This window comes from Callospermophilus lateralis, chromosome 3 (assembly GCF_048772815.1).
Source record: "Callospermophilus lateralis isolate mCalLat2 chromosome 3, mCalLat2.hap1, whole genome shotgun sequence".
Taxonomy (NCBI): Eukaryota; Metazoa; Chordata; class Mammalia; order Rodentia; family Sciuridae; genus Callospermophilus; species Callospermophilus lateralis.
In genome coordinates, this window is record NC_135307.1 from 78183938 (window position 1) to 78205897 (window position 21960).

Here is a 21960-nt window from a genome sequence, read left to right on the forward strand (position 1 = left end):
ACAGTAACATAAATGATGATTCGTTTGTGAATGTGTCATGAGTCCTTTTCTACAGGCTAAGGGATCCTGGTTCATTCCTCCTGCCTCCCCTTCCCTCCCCTCCTTTTCTTCTCTCTTCTCTTGTTTTCTCTCTCTGTCTCTTTCTCTCTCTTTCTAATTTCTCTCATAGAATTGTATGAGTTCACAACCATGCCATGGCTTCTGGTTTTAATCTACAAGAGCTTCCATCTGTGTTCCTGGTTGCCCAGAGGAAAAAACCTCAGCAATTTTTATGCATCATCAGAACCCTGAGGGAATCGCTGGGCAAGTGGCTAGGTAGCATCTGGAGATTAATGGTAGGTAGAGAATGCACAAGTGTAATCTACACTAAATAACTCCTTGCAAAACTATATTGAAGGTTATTTGACACGTAATAGTTAATAAATAGGCAATTCCCACAGTTTTGCATAACTTCCTCAAAGTTAGGACAGGGGAGGAGAAGGATGATGCTTAGACTCACCATCAACCCAACAACAGAATAGTTTATTTGCTTATGAAACTATTAAAATATTTGAATCTATTTAAATTTTTCTGTAGGCACCTGAAAACATTGCCTTGGTCCTATTGTTGCATGAATGTGTTTCTAAGGGATTTGGGTCAAAAAAGCTTGACAGGAGTTGAGGATTATACTGTGAAATTTAATAAAAAGTTTTTTGCTAAATTTCAGCAGGAACTTTCAGTTGAAGCCTAAAATTTGACCTGAGAATGTCTGAATAATACAATCATAACAAACATAGCATTTACTTTGGTTAGAGTGCTTTTTCTGAGGCAAAAAGATTACCATGTTACCACAAAAAAATAGTAAAAGTTCCATTTGTTGTTAACATTGTATTCCTCTAGTGCTCTAAGTTACAAATAGAGGGGTTGTTTAAAGAGGAAAAAAATCTACTTGTTGCAGTCCTGTTTTTAAGAGGTTTCTCCACTAAAATTTCTTTTGATATCATGCCAGTCACGTGCTTCAGTGACTGGCATGATACTATGTCAAAAATGGATAGTTTGAGGAAGCCTATTACACAAAATATTAAAATAAAATGTGAATAAAAAGTGGAGTGTAATTAATAATCATCATCAATATTGCTTCATTAGCTATGACAAATATGACATAATAAGGTAAAGCAATAAGAGCAGAAATAGACTGAGGTATATACACTCTGTACTATCTATGCAACTTTTCTATAAATCTCAACTTGTTCTAATTTTTTATTATTTAAATTAAGAAATAATTGCATAAAATCCTTGGAAGTGTATTGTCAAACAGAAAATTTTAAAACCATCTTGCTGACCAGCAGTCCTACACTGGAGCCCAAGCCCAGGCCTAGGACCACTCCTACCAACCCACACAGTAGCCCAGGGCTGGGTTAGGCCCAGCACTGTCCTATAGACCTACCTGGGGGCCCAGACCTAGCCTACCTCCAACTTGGGACACTGCAGCCATTGCCAAACCAAAGCTAGTTAAAAAGGATAAAGAAGGACATTTCATACTGCTTAAGGGATTCATACATCAACAAAACATAACAATCATAGATATCTTTGCCCCAAACAATGGGGCATCTATGTCAAACAAACCCTTCTTAACTACAAGAACCAAGTAGATCACAACACAACAAATTGGATGACTTTAATACACATTTCTCACCACTGGATAGATCTTCCAAACAAAAATTAAATGAAGAAACTATAGAACTTAATAATACAATCAATAATTCGAACTTAACAGATATATATATAGAGAGAGGGGGGGATATTTCATCCATCAATGAGCAAATACACTTTCTAAGCAGCACATGGATTTTTCTCCAAAATAGACCATTTTTTATGCCACAAAGAAAGTCTTAGCAAATACAAAAAAAGATAGAGATATTACCCTGCATTCTATCTGACCATAATGGAATGAAATTAGAAATCAATGATAAAATTAAAAATAGAAGCAATTCCAATACCTGGAGACTAAACAATATGCTATTGAATGACACATGGAGACATCAGGGAGAAGATAAAATAATTCTTAGAAGTAAATGAGAATTCCAATACAACTTATCAAAATATCTGGGATACTTTGAAGGCAAGTGCATTAAAGTTCATTGCATTAAGTTCATTCATTAAAAGAATAAAAAAATCAACAAATAAATGACCCAACATAACATCTCAAGGCCCTAGAAAGAGAAGAACAAGCAAACACCAGAAGTAGTAGAAGACAGGAAATAATTAAAATTAGGGCTGATGGGCTGGGGTTGTGGTTCAGAGGTAGAGTGCTCACCTAGCATGCATGAGGCACTGGGTTAAATCCTCAGCATCACATAAAGTAAAATAAAGGCATTGTGTCCACCTATAACTAAAAAATAGGTTTAAAAAATCAGGGCAGAAATCAATGCAATCGAAGCAAAAGAAAGAATTCAAAAAAATTGATAAAACAAAAAGCTGCATTTTTAATTTTATTTTTAGTTGTGGTTGGACACAATATTTTTATTTATTTATTTTTATATGATGCAGAGGATTGAACCCAGTGCCTCACACGTTCAAGTCAGGCGCTCTACCACTGAGCTATATATAGCCCCAGCCCAAAAGCTGCATTCTTTGAAAAAATAAATAAAATTGACAAACCGTTAGCCACCTTAATAAAAAGAAGGAAAGAGAAAACAAAAATGACTAAAATTTATGATGAAAAAGGAAATATCACAACAGACTTATTGAAATACAAAAACAATTAGAAACTATTTTGAAAATTTATACTCCAGTAAAATGGAAAATCTTGAAGACACTGACAAATTTCTAGAGGCATCTGATAAAACCAAACTGAGTCAAAAGGACATACACAATTTAAACAGATCAATTTCAAGCAAGTGAATATAGATGCCATCAAAAGCCTATCAACCAAGAAAATCTTGGGACCAGACAAATTCACAGCTGACTTTTTCAAGATCTACAAAGAAGAATTAATAACAATACTCCTCAAATTATTTCATGAAATATAAAAGGGAGGAAGCCTTCCAAACTCATTCTATGAATCTAGTATCATCATGACACCAAAACTAGGCAGAGATACATCCCGGAAAGAAATTTTCAGACCAATATCCCTGATGAAATTGATGCCAAAATTCTCAATAAATTTCTGGCAAATTGCATACAAAAACATAATTTAAAAATAGTGCAACATGATCAAGTAGGGTTTATTCCAGAGAGTGCAAGTTTGATTTAACATACACAAATCAACAAATATAATTTATCACATCAATAGACTTCTAGATAAGAATCATATTATTATATCAATTGATGCAGAGAAAACATTTGACAAAATACAGCACCCTTTCATGTTCAAAACACTAGAAAAACTAGGCATAGTAGGAACATACCTCAACATTGCAAAAGCTATCTATGCTAAACCCAAGGCCAACATCATTCTAAATGGAGAAAAAAAAATGGAAGCATTCCCTATAAAACTGGAAAAAAGACATGCCCTCTTTCACCACTTCTATTCAATATAGTCTGTGAAATTCTAGCCAGAGCAATTAGATAAAATAATTTAAAGGGATACAGATAGGAAAAGAATAACACAAACCATCATTATTTGCTGACAACATGATTCTATACTTAGAAGATCAACAAAAGAACCTCCACCAGAAAACTTCTAGAATTCATAAATGAATTCAGCAAAGTAGCAGGATATAAAATGAATACCCATAAATCAAATGCATTTCTATACATCAGTGATGAATCCTCTAAAAGAGAAAGTAGGAAAACTGCCCCATTCTCAATAGCCTAAAAAAAAAAAAAATAAAATACTTGGGAATCAACAAAAGAGATGAAATACCTTTACAATGAAAAGTACAGGACAGCAAAGAAAGATGTTGAAGAAGATCTTAGAAGATGAAAAGACCTCCCATGCTATTGAATAGGCAAAATTAATATTATCAAAATGGCCATACTACCCAAAATACTATACAGATTCAAGGTGATTCCAATTAAAATTCCAACATTATTCCTTATAAAAATAGAAAATCAATCATGGAATTCATTTGGAAAACTAAGAGGCCCAGAATAGCCAACACAAACCTTAGCAAGAAAAGTGAAGCAGGAGGCATCACAATATCAGATCTTAAACTATACTACAAAACTATAATAACAGAAACAGCTTGGTATTGACACCAAAACGAACATGTAGACCAATGGTACAGAATAGAAGACACAGAGACAAACCCACATAAATACAGTTGTTTTATACTACACAAAGGCACTAAAGACACACATTGGATAAAGGATAGCCTCTTCAACAAATGGTGCTGGGAGAACTGGAAATCCATATGCAGCAAAATGAAATGAAACCCCATCTCTCACCATACACAAAACTCAACTCAAAGTGGAACAAGGACCTAGGAATTAGATCAGAGACATTGAGCCTAAAAGAGGAAAAAGTAGGCCCAAATCTTTATCTTGTTGGATTACGCCCCCACTTCCTTAACAATACTCCGAAGAGGCAAGAAATAAAATCAAGAATTAACAAATGGGATGGACTCTAAGTAGAAACCTTCTTCTCAGCTAAAGAAACAATCAATGACAGAGCCTACATTTCAGGAGCAAATTTTTGCCACATGCACATCAAATAGAGCACTAATCTCCAGGATATATAAAAAACTCAAAATACTTAACATCATAAAAAAACCAACCCAATCAATAAATGGGCTAAAGAGCTAAATGGACACTTCTCAGAAGAAGATATACATTCAATCAACAAATATTTTTTAAAAAGTTCGACAACTTTAGTAATTAGAGAAATGCAAATCAAAACTAAGATTTCATCTCACCCTAGTCAGAATGACAGTTATCAGGAATACAAACAACAATAAGTGTTAGTGAGGATGTGGGGAAAAAGGCACACTGATACATTTCTGGTAGGACTGCAAATTGGAGCAATCACTCTGGAAACCACCATTTGACCAATTATCCCATTCTGTGTTCTATATCCAAAGGACTTAAAATCAGCATACCATAGTAATGCACCCACATCAATGCTTATAGCAGCTCAATTCACAATAGCTAAACTGTGGAACCAACCTAGATGCCCTTCAGTAGATGAATGGATAAAAAAAAAAAACTGTGGTCTACACACAAAATGGAATATTACTTAACATTAAAAGAGAATAAAATTATGACATTTGCCAGTAAATGGATGGATTTGTCTTACTTGCTAAGTGAAGTAAGCCAGTCCCAAAAACCAAAGGCTAAATGTTCTCTCAGATAAGTGGATACTGATCCTTATTGGGGGGCAAGGGGGATGGGAAAAATGGAGGAACTTTGGACAAAAGGTAGGGGAAGATGGGGAGTGGGCACGAGGGCAGGAAAGATTTTGAAATGAGATGGACATCATCACCCTAAGTACATGTATGACTACACATATGGTGTGACACTACATCATGTACAACCAGAGAAATGAAAAATTGTGCTTCAATTGTGTACAACGAATCAAAATGTATCCTGCTGTCATATACATCTAATTAAAATAAATAAATAAATATTTTTTTAAAACACTTAAAATGTGACTTTTTAAACATAATTTTGAGGGCACTTGTATCCTCTAAACTAAAATTTCTTGCATCAGGTTTGCTTCAATATGACTGGAGAGTTATTAGAATTTTGCTGTCACATGGCAGTGGACTGGATCAAGTTCATCTTTCTGCATTGTGCTTCTCTAGGATCAAACAATTGTACTATTCTTTTGGCCTTGTTTCCCTTTCAATTTGTTAGAATAATTAGTGTGAAGTTCTGACTGTATGTAGATACTCTTATTAGAGCTTCATCAAGTATTGTTTTGTCCCATTTTCTGAGAGCCCTTTGAGGTAGATGCTATTATTGTCTTTGTTGCATAAACAAAGGGATGCTGAGAGGTTAAGTCGCTGGCCCTCTGTAAGAGATGAAGCTGGAACCCAGGGAGATTGTTGGACTTGGGAACCTGTACTTTAAAACTCCCACCCCATCATCTCAGCTCACATCTTGTTTGAGAGTTCCATTCACCTCCCTCTGTTGGATATTGAGAGAGTCTATGATTGATATTTAGGTGATCTGTTGATTCTTGGGAGAATACCTAGGATGTGTACCACATTTCCAGGAATATAGCAAATGGTTGTAAATTTAATGAAAGGAATTAACAAGTTAATAATGAATGAATTATTAACCCATTAACTCCCAAGTTTTTAATTCTATAAATATTTCAATGAAAATGATACAGACGTCAATAGGTTGTAAATCACAATCTAAAGCTTAAATATGTTTTAGTATTATCTTCTTATTATGTAATTAGATCATATATTACATAATTATATTGCATACTATATTTAAGTTTTTAATCTGATTTTGTACATGTGTGTGGTACTAGGAATTCAACCCAAAGCTTCACACATGCTAAGCAAGTACTCTACCACCACGCTACATCTCCAGCCCCTACATTTAAGTTTTATAGGTGTTCCACATCTGGGACAATGGACAAAATTGGTTGATGAATTAATGAATATTGAAAGATCCAAATACCAGTGAGAGTTATTTATTAAAAGAACATCTTCCATCATAGTGACTTCCCTCTAATAATCTCTTCTAGTTTCTAGGGTTCTTAGGGTGGAAATATTGGCAAAGCATGGGTAGAGTTTCCTAATTTAAATTGGCCTCTTCACAATGTGTACTTTTGAGATAGACTAGAAATGCGGACAGCCTTACTTCCCATGATGTGTTTTGAAATATGAAGTCAATCATTCTCTCATGATTTCATAAATTAGACTTATCTTTGTCTCCTTTTAATTATTTTAGTACCCCAGAGGGTCATAAGAGCTGGAAAAAAGAGGTAAATCCACTCCAAATAATTATGGAACCCAGACCAAGAGGATCTCAGGTAATATATATCTGAAAGTTTTAAATCATGTTAACAAAATGTAACTATATTCTCATATTTTCAAAATTACTGGAGGATCAGTTTCCATTTTAAAATTCTCAACATCTTTGAATTTCTTCCACCAGAATGTGGCCATGTGAACAAAGCAGACTTTTGGCCCTTGTCGCGTTCCTCAAGACTAAAACACTCAGGGTCACTCCAGGTGAACTGGGCTGCACGAAGTAACCACACAAGAAACAGAGATACCTTTTTCTTTGGGTCCTGTGAAGGCTCCTCTGACCTTAGGATTCTGCACAGAGAGAGAGAGAGAGAGAGAGAGAGAGAGAGAGAGAGAGAGAATGTGCTGACCCTTTTTATTGAGAAGAAGCCATTCAAGTGAGACAAGGAGTCAGGTTTCTGGAGTATGAATTTCCTGATGTCTGCTGTCAGCAGGTTGACTGACATCTGGGAAGGCCACACCCAAAGGCAGAGCAAGAGAAGGGAACACACAAAGTGCATTTCCATGGAACTTCTATCCCAAACAGGGCAAAGGGATAGTATTACAAAGAAAAGGTGAGTATAGCTCATCCCCAGGGGTGACATGCCTACATCTAAAGACACGCCCTCAACTTCCTGAGCTGGGACAATGCCCAAGTCACTAAGAAATGTACTGATAAGTCAGAGCCTCTTGCTTCAGGATGGAAGGAGTGGGTCATACAGAGTGGCTCCCCACAAGCCCTCAGCCTCTGGCCCACCATTTCTCCTGACTCCAAACCTTTTCATAAGAAGCCTCTCAGGTATAAATGTCGACCCTGAAACCCAGATGTCCAGGCCCTGCCACACACTTTACAGTGTCCCTCAACCATGTAGCCTAGGGGTACACACACAAGTGGTGTGGTCCACTATTAGAACAGACCATGAAATTTCTGGAAGATAGCCATGGTCTGAGCAGCAAACTGCTGCATTGAACACCAAGATTTTACCAATCATATACAGTCGAAAAATGCAAATTATTTATTTATTAGTAAGAAAAACTTTAATACAGATCACTGGTTAAGCAAATATTTGAAGACTGCAACTGCAAAAGAAAATATACAAGTTCTTGCTTTTCTGAATATAATGCTGCCAACCCCAGATATCAACAAAACATTTAAAATAATTTTCCAAGACCCAAATTTTGCTAAGAAAGAGGAACATCAGGAAAGAGGGGTGTTGTAGCCACCTTGATCAGAATGCTTGAAGCTTTGTCCTTGCAACGTGCCTGGCTGATCCACAGCACTACTTAAATCTTTCTGTCAACCCACACAGTACTCTCTGGCTGAGAGTTTCCCACTCTTTGGGATGTTACCTTCAGAGTATTCTCCCGATCTTCAGGGTGTTCATTGTAAGCAAAGAACATCTGTTGAAATGTTGAGTGTATTGAAAAGGAAAGAAGAACATCTGCCAGGGATGCCACTCCCACCCCCACCTGCCCTGTGCTGAAATTCCCCAGTGGCCACCATGCTCCCGGTCTGCAAAGATTCCTTCTATATCAAAACTTACATAGTTTCTTAGAGTCTCAGCACAAAAATAAAAATGCATAATTTGTTCCAATACAAAAATAGCTTTTACATGTCCAATAGTATTGCAAATTAGCTAGAAAATCCTAGTAATTATTAGAGTTTCAGATATTCCTTTCTTAGGTATGCTTTTCAACTAAGTAATCAGAAAAACTTCTCCATAGCAATTGATTAGGGAAGAAAGTGAGAAAATATAAAAATATTGCTAAGAGTTTATCATTATCCCTATACAGCAAATTGAATAAATACATTTCTGTAAGATAAAAAGTTGCAAGAAGCCTTATGTCAGAAATAGATAACTTTAAACATAAACATTAAGTGAACTTTTTTTTAAGGATCTCATAGTTTTATAGCTCCTATACAGATACAGTACAAATCGAGAAGTTAGTCCATATGAATTTGATAAAAACATTTTTCTGAGGAGGGAAAAATAGCTAAATTATCTAAAATTACTGGCTTTCTTGGTTAATTACACATTTTCTAAGCAATCTTAGGCAAGTTGCTTACAGCACTGAGTTCCTTGGTAAAAATGAAATTCAGTGATATTGTCTATTCCTCAAAGCCCATGTGTGACTCAGGGGTCCTAATTATGAGCACTTCAGGATCGGGGAGAATGCTTTAAATGATAGATCATTTCTGCTTCTTTTTCTTTAGAGCTCAGAGCTCTTAAACATTATGATCAGCTGAAGCTTATCAAGTCACTCTACTATAATTTCACTTAAAGAAAATCTCAGAGTGAAAAAGAGATGCCTCTTCCAGAGAATTCTCTGCAGCAGAACAGGGGCAGCTTTCATCATCCCAGAATTCTCAGGCCTCCTGTCCTTCACATGCAGATACTGTGAAGAGCATATGTCCATTCACCCGAGTTGTCTGACCATATTTTTAAAATTTGGCACAGCATGGAGCACAGTTCCTGGGTGAACACTAACTTATGGGGAGTTCAGCAGGGTTTACAGGCTTTGTTAGAGCAAGGACAAAGGGAATTCACACTGCTTCAAAAGAGATTGCGATGAAATGTCAGGAGGATCCTCCTCACACTAGGAATCTTTCAACCCTTGAGAAGCAGGACACTAAAGGAGATGTAATGTCTTCTTTCATCCAAGTAGGGGCAAATAGTAAAATGAATAAGTAAAGACTTTTTGTGGACAGAATGATAGAAGACTTGATCTTTTAAGGTTCCTCTAATTCTACCAATCAATTAACCTCCATCATTTGTCAGCCATTAAATAATTCTGAGTTCCCTGCTTAATATCTTGTACCCAAGAAAGCCACTGTGTCTCCCAACTCTCATCAAGAGGCATGCATTATAATGATATCTTGTCTTTTGTATCAAAGTCACCAGAATTGTATATACATGAATGTGCAGAATAAGGTAAGAGAATCCCAAGAAAAACTGTTTTCCAAGTCACCTCTTCTCGTTTATCCTTCAAAAGGGCAACAGGTTGCCACATGCTTTTTTCTCAGCTTCTTCACAGCTTTCTTCATATCAGCATTTCTGAGAGTGTAGATGAGTGGGTTCAACATGGGTGTGATCACTGTGTAAAACACAGAGAATACCTTATCCACAGAGAAGCTGCAGAAAGGTCTCAAGTAGATGAATACACATGGCACAAAGATCAGGCTGACCACTGTTAGGTGGGAGGCACAGGTAGACAGTGCCTTGCTCCTTCCCTGACGGAAGCGAGTCCTTAGGGTGATCAGGATGACAACATAAGAGAAGAGCAAGACCAAGAAGCAGACGAGAGACAGCAGACCACTGTTGGATACCATCAGCACCTCTACCACATAGGTGTCCATGCAGGCCAACTTGATGACCTGGGGAACATCACAGTAGAAGTTGTCCAGTTCATTAGGGCCACAGAAAGGCAGCTGTATGACCAGGATGACCTGTGTGATTGAGTGGATGAAACCCCCACACCAGCAAGCAAAGACCAACTGAAGACATAGGTGGCGGTTCATGACTGTCAGGTACTGCAAAGGATTGCAAATGGCAACATACCTATCATAGGCCATAACTGTCAGCAGAAACATCTCACTGGCTCCCAGAAAGTGCAGGAAGTAGATCTGGGCCAGGCATCCTAAAAAACCAACAGTCTTGTTCTGCTGTAAGAAATCCCCTAACATCTTGGGCACAGTAACGCAGCTCAGGCACAGGTCAATGAAGGAGAGATGGCCCAAGAAGTAGTACATCGGAGACTGGAGCAGGTGAGCATCAGCTCTCACTGTTACCACTATCAAGAGGTTTCCCAGGACAATTGCAACATAGAACAACAAAAATATTAAAAAGAGAAATAGTTGTAGCTCCCAGGTGGATGACAGGCCCAGAAGTACAAATTCTGTCACCTTAGTGTCATTTTCCTTTTTCATCAAGCCAAGAACAGACCTAAAAGAAGAATTGCATTGGAACAAGAGAAATTAAGTGAGGAAAATATGATGAAGAAAATTTCTTATTCATCTTTATATCTACACCACAGTGCTTACTGCATAACAGAAGTTCAATAACTTAACAAATCAAAGGGAGAAGCTTTGTAAATAATGAATTTATATGTCTTGCAAAGGTCAACACTTATCATAAATATCTGTTATGAAACGTGAATCACTTAGGAAGAACTAAAAAAGGAATTTGTTTTCTTTATATTTATTATTATAATTATTATTTTTCCAGGACACAGAGAATGGGAAGTTTGTAGAGACTGGGTAAGAAGAAATAAAATATTTATCTTTAAAGTTTAGAGAAGTATACAGCTCAGTGGAAGGTAATGACTAGAAGACACTAATCAACAAGAGAAAAATACCAAGGACAATAACTCATACCAATGAGACAGGCACAAAAGGCCACTATGGCCTATTTTGTATGAAAAGATAATAAAAAAAAATCAATGCCATGTTGTTCTAGTCTCTTCAACAATCATAGATACACATAAAGGATACACTAAGACATAATTCTATCCATTTTGTCATAGTCTACATTCACATTCAGACCCAATATTGGGTGAGAATATCTTGGATTACAAATAAAAACTCAAGGAACACTGACATATTTTTTCCATTGAAGTAGTTAAAAATTAGTAGCTGCTTCCATTCTATATTAGACAATATTCTGTCTAGAACCAGTTCTAGACAAAATGAGGAATGAGACAAGACTTGTACTTTTCTATATCTAGTTACCTATTCTTTGCTGTAGTTAGTTCTCTCAAGCCATTCAGAGAAAGATATTTGATAAAATCATTTATACTCAGTGCCAGAGATTTGCATAGACAATAAAGAAAAGTACTTGAATTCCTGAAAGAATAATCTTTAATGACAAGAAGTCTTCTCAATAATGTCTTTCACCAAGACATTAGTAATATAATTAGGAAAAATTGTGATTACTTCTTAATGTGGAAACATAGTACATGATAGATGTATCATACCCTTGTTACTGCCACAGAACAGATTTAAAGAAAGATAAGTTTGTATCTAAGTAGACAAAATCAAAATTAAACAAATCAGAAGGGTAGATTAAACAAGAGAAACTATACAAAACATAACCCAAATTACTATAAATCATCCTTAAACCCTAATTTACAACCTATTTCTTTAGTCATATTTAGTATCAGAGACTTTTAATACTATAAATGTTTGAACAGTTCCTACATAATTAATATAAGAAAAGATTTTGATTACAAAATTTTAAAATTACATAAAAATAGGCAAGATGTGCAATTGCTGTGGATAACAACAATGAACTACACATTTCAAAAAGGTAAAAGAAAAGCTTTTGAAGATTTGCATCATAAAAAATGATAAATGTTTGAGGAGGCAGATATGATTTGAACATTTCACAATCCATACATATATCAATGCATTGTGTGTTATCCCACTAACATACACAATTTTTATGTTTATGCATCAGCTAAGAAACAAATTCAATTTAAAGACATTTTCCTTGTCAAATCTCTGCAGGGCCAGAGGCGCCACATTAAAAAAATGCCAATTCCATTAACACTCTCTTAGTAGAAGGACTAAGGACTAATCCCTATCAAGGATTTTGTGTTAAAAAGCCTAAGAATAGCAAAAGAATTTGTTTTTAGTTTACAAGATAGGCCAAAGAAATTTAGAATGCTTAATGAGAAATGCAAGTCTTTGGGGAAGGGCTGCACTGCCAAAAGGGAAAAGAACAAAAATCAGGCTCTTGAAATAACACAGGATTACTCATGATCAGCTGAGCAGCTAGTCTCTACTTTTCCTGAACATAGAAAGGTCTATGAGGAAAATACTAAGAAAGATAGTAAAGTTCTCATCATAAAATTTGCGTGTGTGTGTGTGTGTGTGTGTGTATAATATATATATATATTTGAAATACATAAAGAAGATTTAGCAAAAGCAAATTGAATGATTACAGAAATGGAAAATGGGATCTAAGAGGAAGTGTAGTAGAATTAGGTAGTCTGTTCTTTTTTTTTTTTTTCAGAGCAGCAAGGGTTATATTCAAAACATAAAGTGGACCACCGTTAAATTTCCCCAATGTCAATTTCTACATTTCATTTCTATGAAAAAAATGGGCAATGATATTTCCAAACTGCTACCTGCTGAAAAGGGGTGAAGTTGGGGGAAGTAACCCAAAGTCCTTATTCTCTATCAGGACGAGTGTGGCCAGTTAAGTGCATTTAGCATCAGAGTGGTCCTAAGGTCCACAGTGATAATTCACCTCAAGAGAATATTTTCACTTTTCAAGATACCACTAACCCCCAAATTCCTTGATGCTATAGAAATTTCATTTTTCTGTCAATGCTTCTAAGTATAAGAATCTAGAACAATAAAGCTCAAATGATCACTTAAATTGAAAATGATGAATGCTAGAGTTACAGAGAAAAAGATCATAGACTATAATAAGCATAAAAATGAAAATGACATCCAAGACAGAAGAGGGAGCAAGGAGGTGAGTGGATTATGAATAAACGCGTATGAGAAACTTACATCATTGCTTGTGAGGAGCTATGTGGCTTCAAGGAAGGAATACTTTATATTGCCTTTCATCCCACCAACCCCCTTCTCACAGTCTCAAGCTCTGAAAATGAGCAATCATAAGGTGACCATCACAGTTGCCCAGTCTGTGCCTTAACTGCTTCCTTATAAGCCAAGCTCTCACTGAGGGCTGATTGTATAGATTGCAACAATCTTCTGTCCCTAGAGCTCTGGCTGTAGCTGAGGTTTTCAAGGTCCTTACACCACTGCTCAGCCTAATGATCCCTGATATTCCCCAGGCTGCTGCTGCTGTTTGAGTTGTCTGCATTTCAGTTCTTGCCTGAAAACTGACCCTGTGCTCTCTGAAATAGTCAGAACTGATGCATAATAGTCCATGCCTTTTACTTACTTTCTATTAATTTGGGACTTTGTATGCCACCCATTTTTTAGGTCTCAACCTGTACCTGAGCAAAAGAATTCCCACTGGTTTCTGTCTCAACCATGTGCCTTGGAATGGTAGAAGATGAAGGATTAATACCAAGCTAACTCTGGATCCTGAAGAAGAAACACTTCCTTCATGTTCCTTAATAAAACACCTGAGTGACTTGACACCTCAAGCAACTTATCTACTGGCACCTACTGGTAGATTTCATCCAGAAAACAAAACTGCTTTCACTATAATATAATTGAATATTTTTTATAAATTGTTGTTGTCAAAGTACAATATTTTAAATGTCATGCACATAATTCACTAATAGATGATGAGCATGTCAAAAATGTATTTATCTCATTAATGAGAGTCAGCAGAATAACACAGACATAGCAAAAGAGAATATAAAATATGTGATTTTAAATAATCTAAGCACAAAAATAACACAAAATAAATTTTTTAAATTCTATGTAATCCAATTAATGCCTTAAAGGTCAATACAATCCTAACATTTGAGTTTATCTTTTATACCATGAATAAAAGGATATCAACAAAAATTAGAACATTTTATGTCATCTAACCTAATACAATGTTTGAAGATCTCAGAACAGCAAATAGGATTTTAAACAAAATTACATACCTTTAGAATCAGATGACTTGTAGACAGTCTTGTTAAGCAATATTTGAATATGTTATCAATTGGTCACTTAATGACTGCTTTGCCTTATTTAGAAATTTTCTTGGGGCTGAGGATGTGGCTCAAGCGGTCGCGCAGTAGCGCACTCCTCTGGCATGGGTGCGGCCTGGGTTCGATCCTCAGCACCACATACAAACAAAGATGTTGTGTCTGCCGAAAACAAAAATGTAAATAAAATATTAAAAAAAAAAGAAATTTTCTTAAGTGGTGAAGAAATTATCATAGCCTCCAAAAATATTCTAAACTACAATTTTTTTACTTCATTGCATTTAAATTTTATTCATCTTAATTGGTTTATATATATGCAGCAATATTTTTTCATTAACACAAGCAAATCTCTTTGTTATACAGACAGCAAATCATGTTTAAACACTAAGGCCAAAAAAATAATTTCTGAAAGTCATATGAGTAGCCCAGCATTGCATTTTCATATCTTTATAATCCCAGAGAATGTTTTTAATTGATTTTATTATTTATCAATTCTGAGATTAGAAAAATGAAATCAATAAATACAAATTAGATTTTGCTACAGCTTATCTACTGGCATAAATGTGAATAAACTTCTTTTTTCTTCATATCTCCTGTATTTTCTAAGGTATTTGGCTTAGCAGAAAATAACTTTCCTTTTTACATGTAAAATGGGGCCCTCCATAGGCCATGAAATAGTACCAAACCAGATTTTTGGGAAGGCTTTGAAGGCATTGTTTCTACATATGCAGTATAATCATTTTCTTGAAGTGGTGAGCTGGCCATTATCATTTGAAGAAAGTAAAGAGAAGTTTAATATTGCAATAATATGACATGATAATAAAGAATTCACAATTTTTTTATTTGATCTTAAACATAAGTTAGGGCTAATAATGTATCTCAGTGGCAGAGCACTCGCCAAGCATGTGTGAGATTCTGGATTCAATCCCTAGCACTGGGAAGAAAAAAAAAAGTTCACAAATACAGAATCAATGTGGTATTATTTTTAACATGTCATTGCTTTCCTTCTGAGTAGTTACTAGAGCCTTGTAGTTACAAGAGCCAAGAAGTCCATAATTGAATTTCATTCTAAGATAAGGATGGGAGGCAGAGTATACCAGCAAGAGAGTATCAGACAATTCTCTTCTGCAGGAGTTCTCACATCAGTCTAGTTGGTAGAACTTTCCCATTCCCAGCAAGGTAAAAGCTCAATGGGAGAAAGAAGAGATGTACACAGCTGGGTGCAGGATTCTCCACGACTTAGAAAAGTCAGGTCCCATAGAATCTACATTTCCTGAAACAATTCCATCAGCGTAACTTCCAAGGCCCTTAGAATTGTGGGTTTCAGGAAGGTTCAAATCTAAGTGTCTCATTAGGTATTAATAGGTTACTATTTTTTAACTCTAGATAAAAAATTTATCTATATTACCAATCAAGTTGTTTTTATCATAAGCTATATTTCCAATAGCCTGATTGACATTTTCACCTTTCTCATATTTTCAATGAACAAAACCAAAGAATTAACCTGAGATCAAATTTAGTCTTGGAAAATATTATTTGTAGATAATTTAAAATAAGACAAATGAAATTTTTTTCTTCAAACTCTTATAACTCACTGAATTATCTCAAATTTTGTCTTTTTAAATTTTCTTTTATAGTCTAACACAAATATTATTTTTAAAAAATTTTAGATTTTAATAAATAAAAACATCCATTATTTTGCACACACGTTTATATTTCCCTACAATGATATATTTAGTATTGTCTCAACTGTCCATATTAATTACAACTTTTAAACAAAGTAATAAGTTCTATTTCCTCATGAACATAGAAAAACCACAGGTTAATGATTGACAATTGTCTGTCATACAGAAGCATCTTAGCAGAGTAATAATAAGTATAGAGTTTATGAACACCTAGGATCACACTTTTTTTTCATATTTCTTGAATAAAAGGCAAGAAATGCGAAAAGGCTACTCGTGTTCTATGAGTAGCTAAAAATACTATCAAAATGTTAACTGATAATCTTCTGTGATGTACAAAAGTAGGCAAATTAATAACATTCCTGATTATTAATGTTTCTGCATTTTCCCTTAGTAATAATTATCAAAGTATCCACACTTTTTAAAAATTAATTAACTCAATTTAATACTAGACCAAGGCTTAATGTGAACAAACAATGTTGGAAATTATGTATTAGATGATAGAGCAACAAAATTACTATTGATATCAATCATTTATAAGAATCAATCACTCGCCAAAATATTAAATTTAACACATAACTTTTTCATTTTTAATAATACTAAATATGAAGAAATAACATTAGTTTATCTGATCAGTGAAACCAGTATAGGAAGATTATATAGGTCTGAGTAACTTGTTTTTCTATTAGAAAACAAAGTGTCTCCAATTCACAATAGCTAAACTGTGGAACCAGCCTAGATGCCCTTTAATAGATGAATGGATAAAAAAAAAAAAAATGTGGCATATATACACAATGAAACATTACTCAGAAATAAGAGAATAAAATCATGGCATTTGCAGGTAAATGGATGGAGTTAAAGAAGATAATGCTAAGTGAAGTTAGCCAATCCAAAAAAAAACAAATGCCTAATATTTTCTTTGATTTAAGGAGGCTGATTCATAGTGGGATAGGGAGCGGGAGCATGGGAGGAATAGAAGAACTCTAGATAGGGCAGAGGGGTTGGAAGGGAAGGGAGGGGTCATGGGGTTATGTGATGATCATTATTATCCAAAGTATAGGTATGAAGACACAAATTGGTGTGAATGTACTGTGTATACAACCAGAGATACGAAAAATTATGCTCTATATGTGTAATAAGAATTGTAATGCATTCTGTTGTCATATATATATAAAGAAAACAAAGTATCTCAAAAATAATAAAATGTATCTGTTATATTACAAAATGTATCTGTTATATTATAAAATGATGAAAACATAGAGTTGGTTCTAAACCAAAATGATCAAACCAGTTTGATTGGACCAAAGATGTATTCCAAATTCTTACAAAGAAATTCTTCTTAGAAGTTTCTATAAGAAGTTTGGTTGATGTTCTTGTTTTTATTAAAAGCCTAGCACATTTAAATCATTAAAAATTCAGTGTATTTTTCTTATTTTAAAATTATACAACAGCATATTTTCCCTTTATAATCAGTGAGATGCTGATTCACAATAGCAAGGGTGTGGTAGGGGATGGAGGTTCACGGGATTGGAGGGGGAAATGAGGGAAAAGAAAGGGGGATGGGAATGGGAAAACAGTAGACTGAATCAAACATTGCTTTCCTATGTTCATATAGGAATATACAACCAGTATAATTTCACATCATATATAATCACAAAAATGGGAAGCTATACTCCATATATATATGATATGTCAAAATACATTCTACTGTCAGGTTTAACTAAAAAGAACAAATAAAAAATTATTTTTTAAAAAAATAAAGAGCCTCTATACCCAGACAGGTCAAGGAGACACAAATAATTTCAAAGGCACACATTTTGTTTTGTTTCTTCAGTCAAGGGCTGCTGTTAGAGCCAGGGGTATTTTGTAGGGGAGCTGATCTGATAGTTTCACTAGTTGGTCTTGTACTATTCTTTGACATGGCATTCTCATTTTTTTGGTCTTATTTCTAAAATTTTGATGATATTTCTTTGTATTATAATATCTAGTTATATTAATGCTTGTAAATTTATTGTCATCAGCAGGAAATACTTATTAAGCCACTGGTATGTGAGGAATGCAAAACTTCAAGAAACTTATTTACTTATTGCAACTAAGAAGGCAAAATCCAAATCCAAATTCTATCTTAAGAAAAGAAAACGGCGATGGCTCAAAAGACTCAGGCAGGAGGACCACAAGTCCAAACCAGCCTCAGCAATAGCAAGGCACTCAGTGAGACCCTGTCTCTAAATAAAATGCAAAATAGGTCTGAGGATGTGGCTCAGTGGTTGAGTGCCACTGAGTTCAATCCCTGATAATCAACATCACCCCCCCAAAAAAAGAAAGAAAAGGCAACTCTGTAACATGCCAAAAAAAAAAAAAAGAGGTATTCAACAGTATTTTCAAAATCATATTTTACACCACACCAGTCCTGAGATTTTTTTTTTCTGGGAAATAAATCAATGTGTCTGGTTTCACATAAGTTTGGTCATCACTTCACTGTACAATCTCATTTAGAGGGCTAAACCCACATCCTTACAATCGAAATGCTCTAAGACACTCTATAAAAAAAAATCAACTTATTTAACTTTATTCAAACTAGTATTTATCACCAAACTTATTTTGTTAATGCCTATTAATATCTCCTGATATTAATGATTGTGAAGTACAGCAATATTTTCTGAAGGAGTCATTTGATCAACAATGTAAACTGAAAGTAGCAGTAGTCCAAATCAAAAGGGCTCAAAAGAACATTTTTTTATTCAAAGATATTTAATGAACTACGAATACATGACAGGTACTGTGCTAAATAATGACTGATATTGTTCTAATTTTGAGTAGAAAATGTACTATTCCCATGCTGCATGTGTTGACCAAATAGGTAAGAAACAAGTTAGAGAAATGTTTGGAATATGGTAACTTGGGCCCTTTCTACCAATCAAAAATTACATCTCTTGCACCTACTTGTGTGTGCATGCACACTCACACACACATGCACACATCCACACACAAAAAAAATTTAAAAAATGATACATATTATTATGCTATGAGACTGCAGAGCTATTAAGATTAGGCCATCGAGTCTAATAAAACTAGAAATATACCATAATGGTGTTTTCCCTTATGCACTATAAACAAAAAATTCTTTAAGTTAGCTCTATTTTCTTTCTCACAAGAGGAAAATATATTATTTCTTTTTTTATCTTCTCCATATCTCTGGAGATTTATTTCTACATCAGTCTATATGGCTGACACCTTTCCCTAGAGAAATCTTGGTTTTACAGATTAAAAGACGAATCATAATTGGCTTTGGTTTCAGAAGATATATCCACATATTTATTTCATATACCTCCTTTTTTCCCATGGTTCTTTTCCCTAAGGCATTTAATCACAGAAGTTAAAGGCAGATGCAGGACTGAGAGACGGGCCTACCCTTAGGCTTTCTGAGATAAGCAGTCATTTTTTAAACACAAGGGATCAAATTCCTGGAAATACTGGTCAAGGACAGAGTCCTCTGCAGTCTGTTTAAACTATTAATATAGGCGATACTTGAATCCTTCCTTATAAACAAAAAAATTGAAGACTACTCCCAAGGTCTCATCTATATTATCTTCCCAACATCTCCCTCGGTGAGGCTCTTGGCAGTTATTGCAAAATTAATTGTACAAAAGAGGGTTTGGTTTTGGTGAAATTCATAGAATACACTTTTGAGACTGAGGCTGAGAAGAAAAGACACATTTGACTTTGGTGTGTGGCTCCTCCCAAGCTACGGTTCCCAGATATGCAGAAATCAACTTGCCCTTTTTTTCTAGTGAGAGAATTCTAATTTGTTGTGGTGGTGGTTATTTTGGTGGTATCCTTAATGAAAGATCTGAAGGACTATATCCAAACAGCTTTCATTTTTGAAAAACTGGTGTTTGTCATTATCCAAGGTAAGTAAAGAAGAATGTGTTTTCTAAAATGTTAATTTCTATTTTTATAACTATATTACAGTATGATATCTTTTGAGATAAAAGTTCAGTTATGACCAATAATCCACACTAAATAATTTTAGACAGGATTAAAAGGTTGTTCCCTTGGTTACATTTTAGAGGTAATATCTACATGTAGTTACAGTGTTCCAGACTCAAAACTTAAACAAAAGATTCAATAAACGATTACCACACCCTGAGAAGTCCCGGTGGGTTATGAAACAAGGAAATCAAACTCAAACTAGTCGCAAAGTGTATCACAAATGCATTTTAAAGAACATTAGCTCTTTGTGTTTTGTTTTTACTTACATTGCATATAAAATAGTCTAACTAGTGAATAGTATGGCTGGGTAAATCACACTAATGGTTTTATGTGATAGAAATAGATTTAATGATATTACAGCAAGCAAAGGAAGCACATCAGTCAGAAAACTTGGGCCAAACCAAAGTATTGACCAACAGGGAGAAATTCAAAGTTTTTCTGAAGGAAGGATCAGTCATAGATAAATGTACTTAATACCAATATCAGAACAGTCTTTGGAAAAAGAGGTATTTCTTCTCTTAAGTGAGGAAACCAAATTAATCATTTTAGAGTTTTCTTTCTCCTAAATGGTTACACCTTTCTTTCATTAGATTGGTCATCAAAGACAAGACCATTAAATATTTTGTAAGACCATCAGTTCAGTGTAGACCAGACTACCAACCCCTAAATCCTTCTTACATACTGAGTCCATCAGTCTTATTGGTTAATTCCTCCAGTAACAGTTTCCCTTTCCAAGAGCTTCATAGAGTCCTTTTCTCCAAAAAATAGCTTTAGAAAAAAATGAACTAAGTGGCAACTGAGCAAAGAACAAAGAAAAGAAAAGCAACCCAGAGGAAAAATTCTGGGTCCAAAAGTGCTGGAACAAGGGAGTAACTCAGTCTTAAGGAAAATAAAATCATCAAGTGGCATCTAACCACCCTAGGACCTTTGCCATGTATTTCCACAAAGCTCAGCATCCAGACTGTGGCCTCAGTTGGCAAGTGAGTGCTGGCACTCCACAGCCTCAAGCAGTCCTCTCTGCAACAATAACACAGAGATGAAAAATATGACTTTTCCTTTCATGAAATTCACAGTGGTAAAGAAAGAAAGTGACCAGTTATCATAAGACTTAGTATAATAATGTTTATGTTTTTTTTGTTTTGGGGTGCCAGGGATTGAACTCAAGGGCACTCGACCACTGAGCCACATCCCTCACCCTATATTGTATTTTTATTAGAGTCAGAGTCTCACTGAGTTGCCTAGAGCCTCGCTAAATTGCTGAGGCTGCCTTTGCACTCCTGCCTCCACCTCCCGAGCCGCTGGGATTACAGGCATGCTCCACCATGCCAGGCCATTAGTATAATAATTTCTACACAGAGACATCAGCTATTATGGCAGAACAAAAAAATAGGACATGATTGTGAAGTACAGTAATATTTTCTGAAGGAGTCATTTGATGAACAATATAAACTGAAAGTACCAATAGTTCAAATCAAAAAAGAAAGACAAAAAGTCAAAACAAGGAGGAAAAAAAAAGGAAAGGGCATAGGAGGAATGAACAAACAGAGAGAAAGAAGAAAGAAGCAACATCTATGTTAGGTACAGAGAACAGCATGTCATTTGGTGGAAGTACAAACTACCTTACTGGGCCATATGATTTGAGGGGACAGAGGGAAGGAGATGAGGTTAGAGAAGTAAAGATCAGATCAGAAAGGGTTTTGTTTGTTGTGTTTGGTCATTTGGATTTGGCCTCATGATCACAATGTCTCATTGCAGCACAGCTTACAGACTCA

General features: G+C 35.1%; 1 protein-coding gene across 1 annotated transcript; it reads right to left on the minus strand.

Annotated features, from left to right (window-relative positions):
* Positions 1-9870: 9870 nt before the first annotated feature.
* Positions 9871-10824, minus strand: Or4q3 (olfactory receptor family 4 subfamily Q member 3). The gene has a single exon (XM_076848394.2). It carries the CDS (start codon positions 10816-10818, stop codon positions 9871-9873), a length of 948 nt encoding a protein of 315 aa, XP_076704509.1. The 5' UTR covers positions 10819-10824.
* Between the last annotated feature and the right edge of the window lie 11136 nt (positions 10825-21960).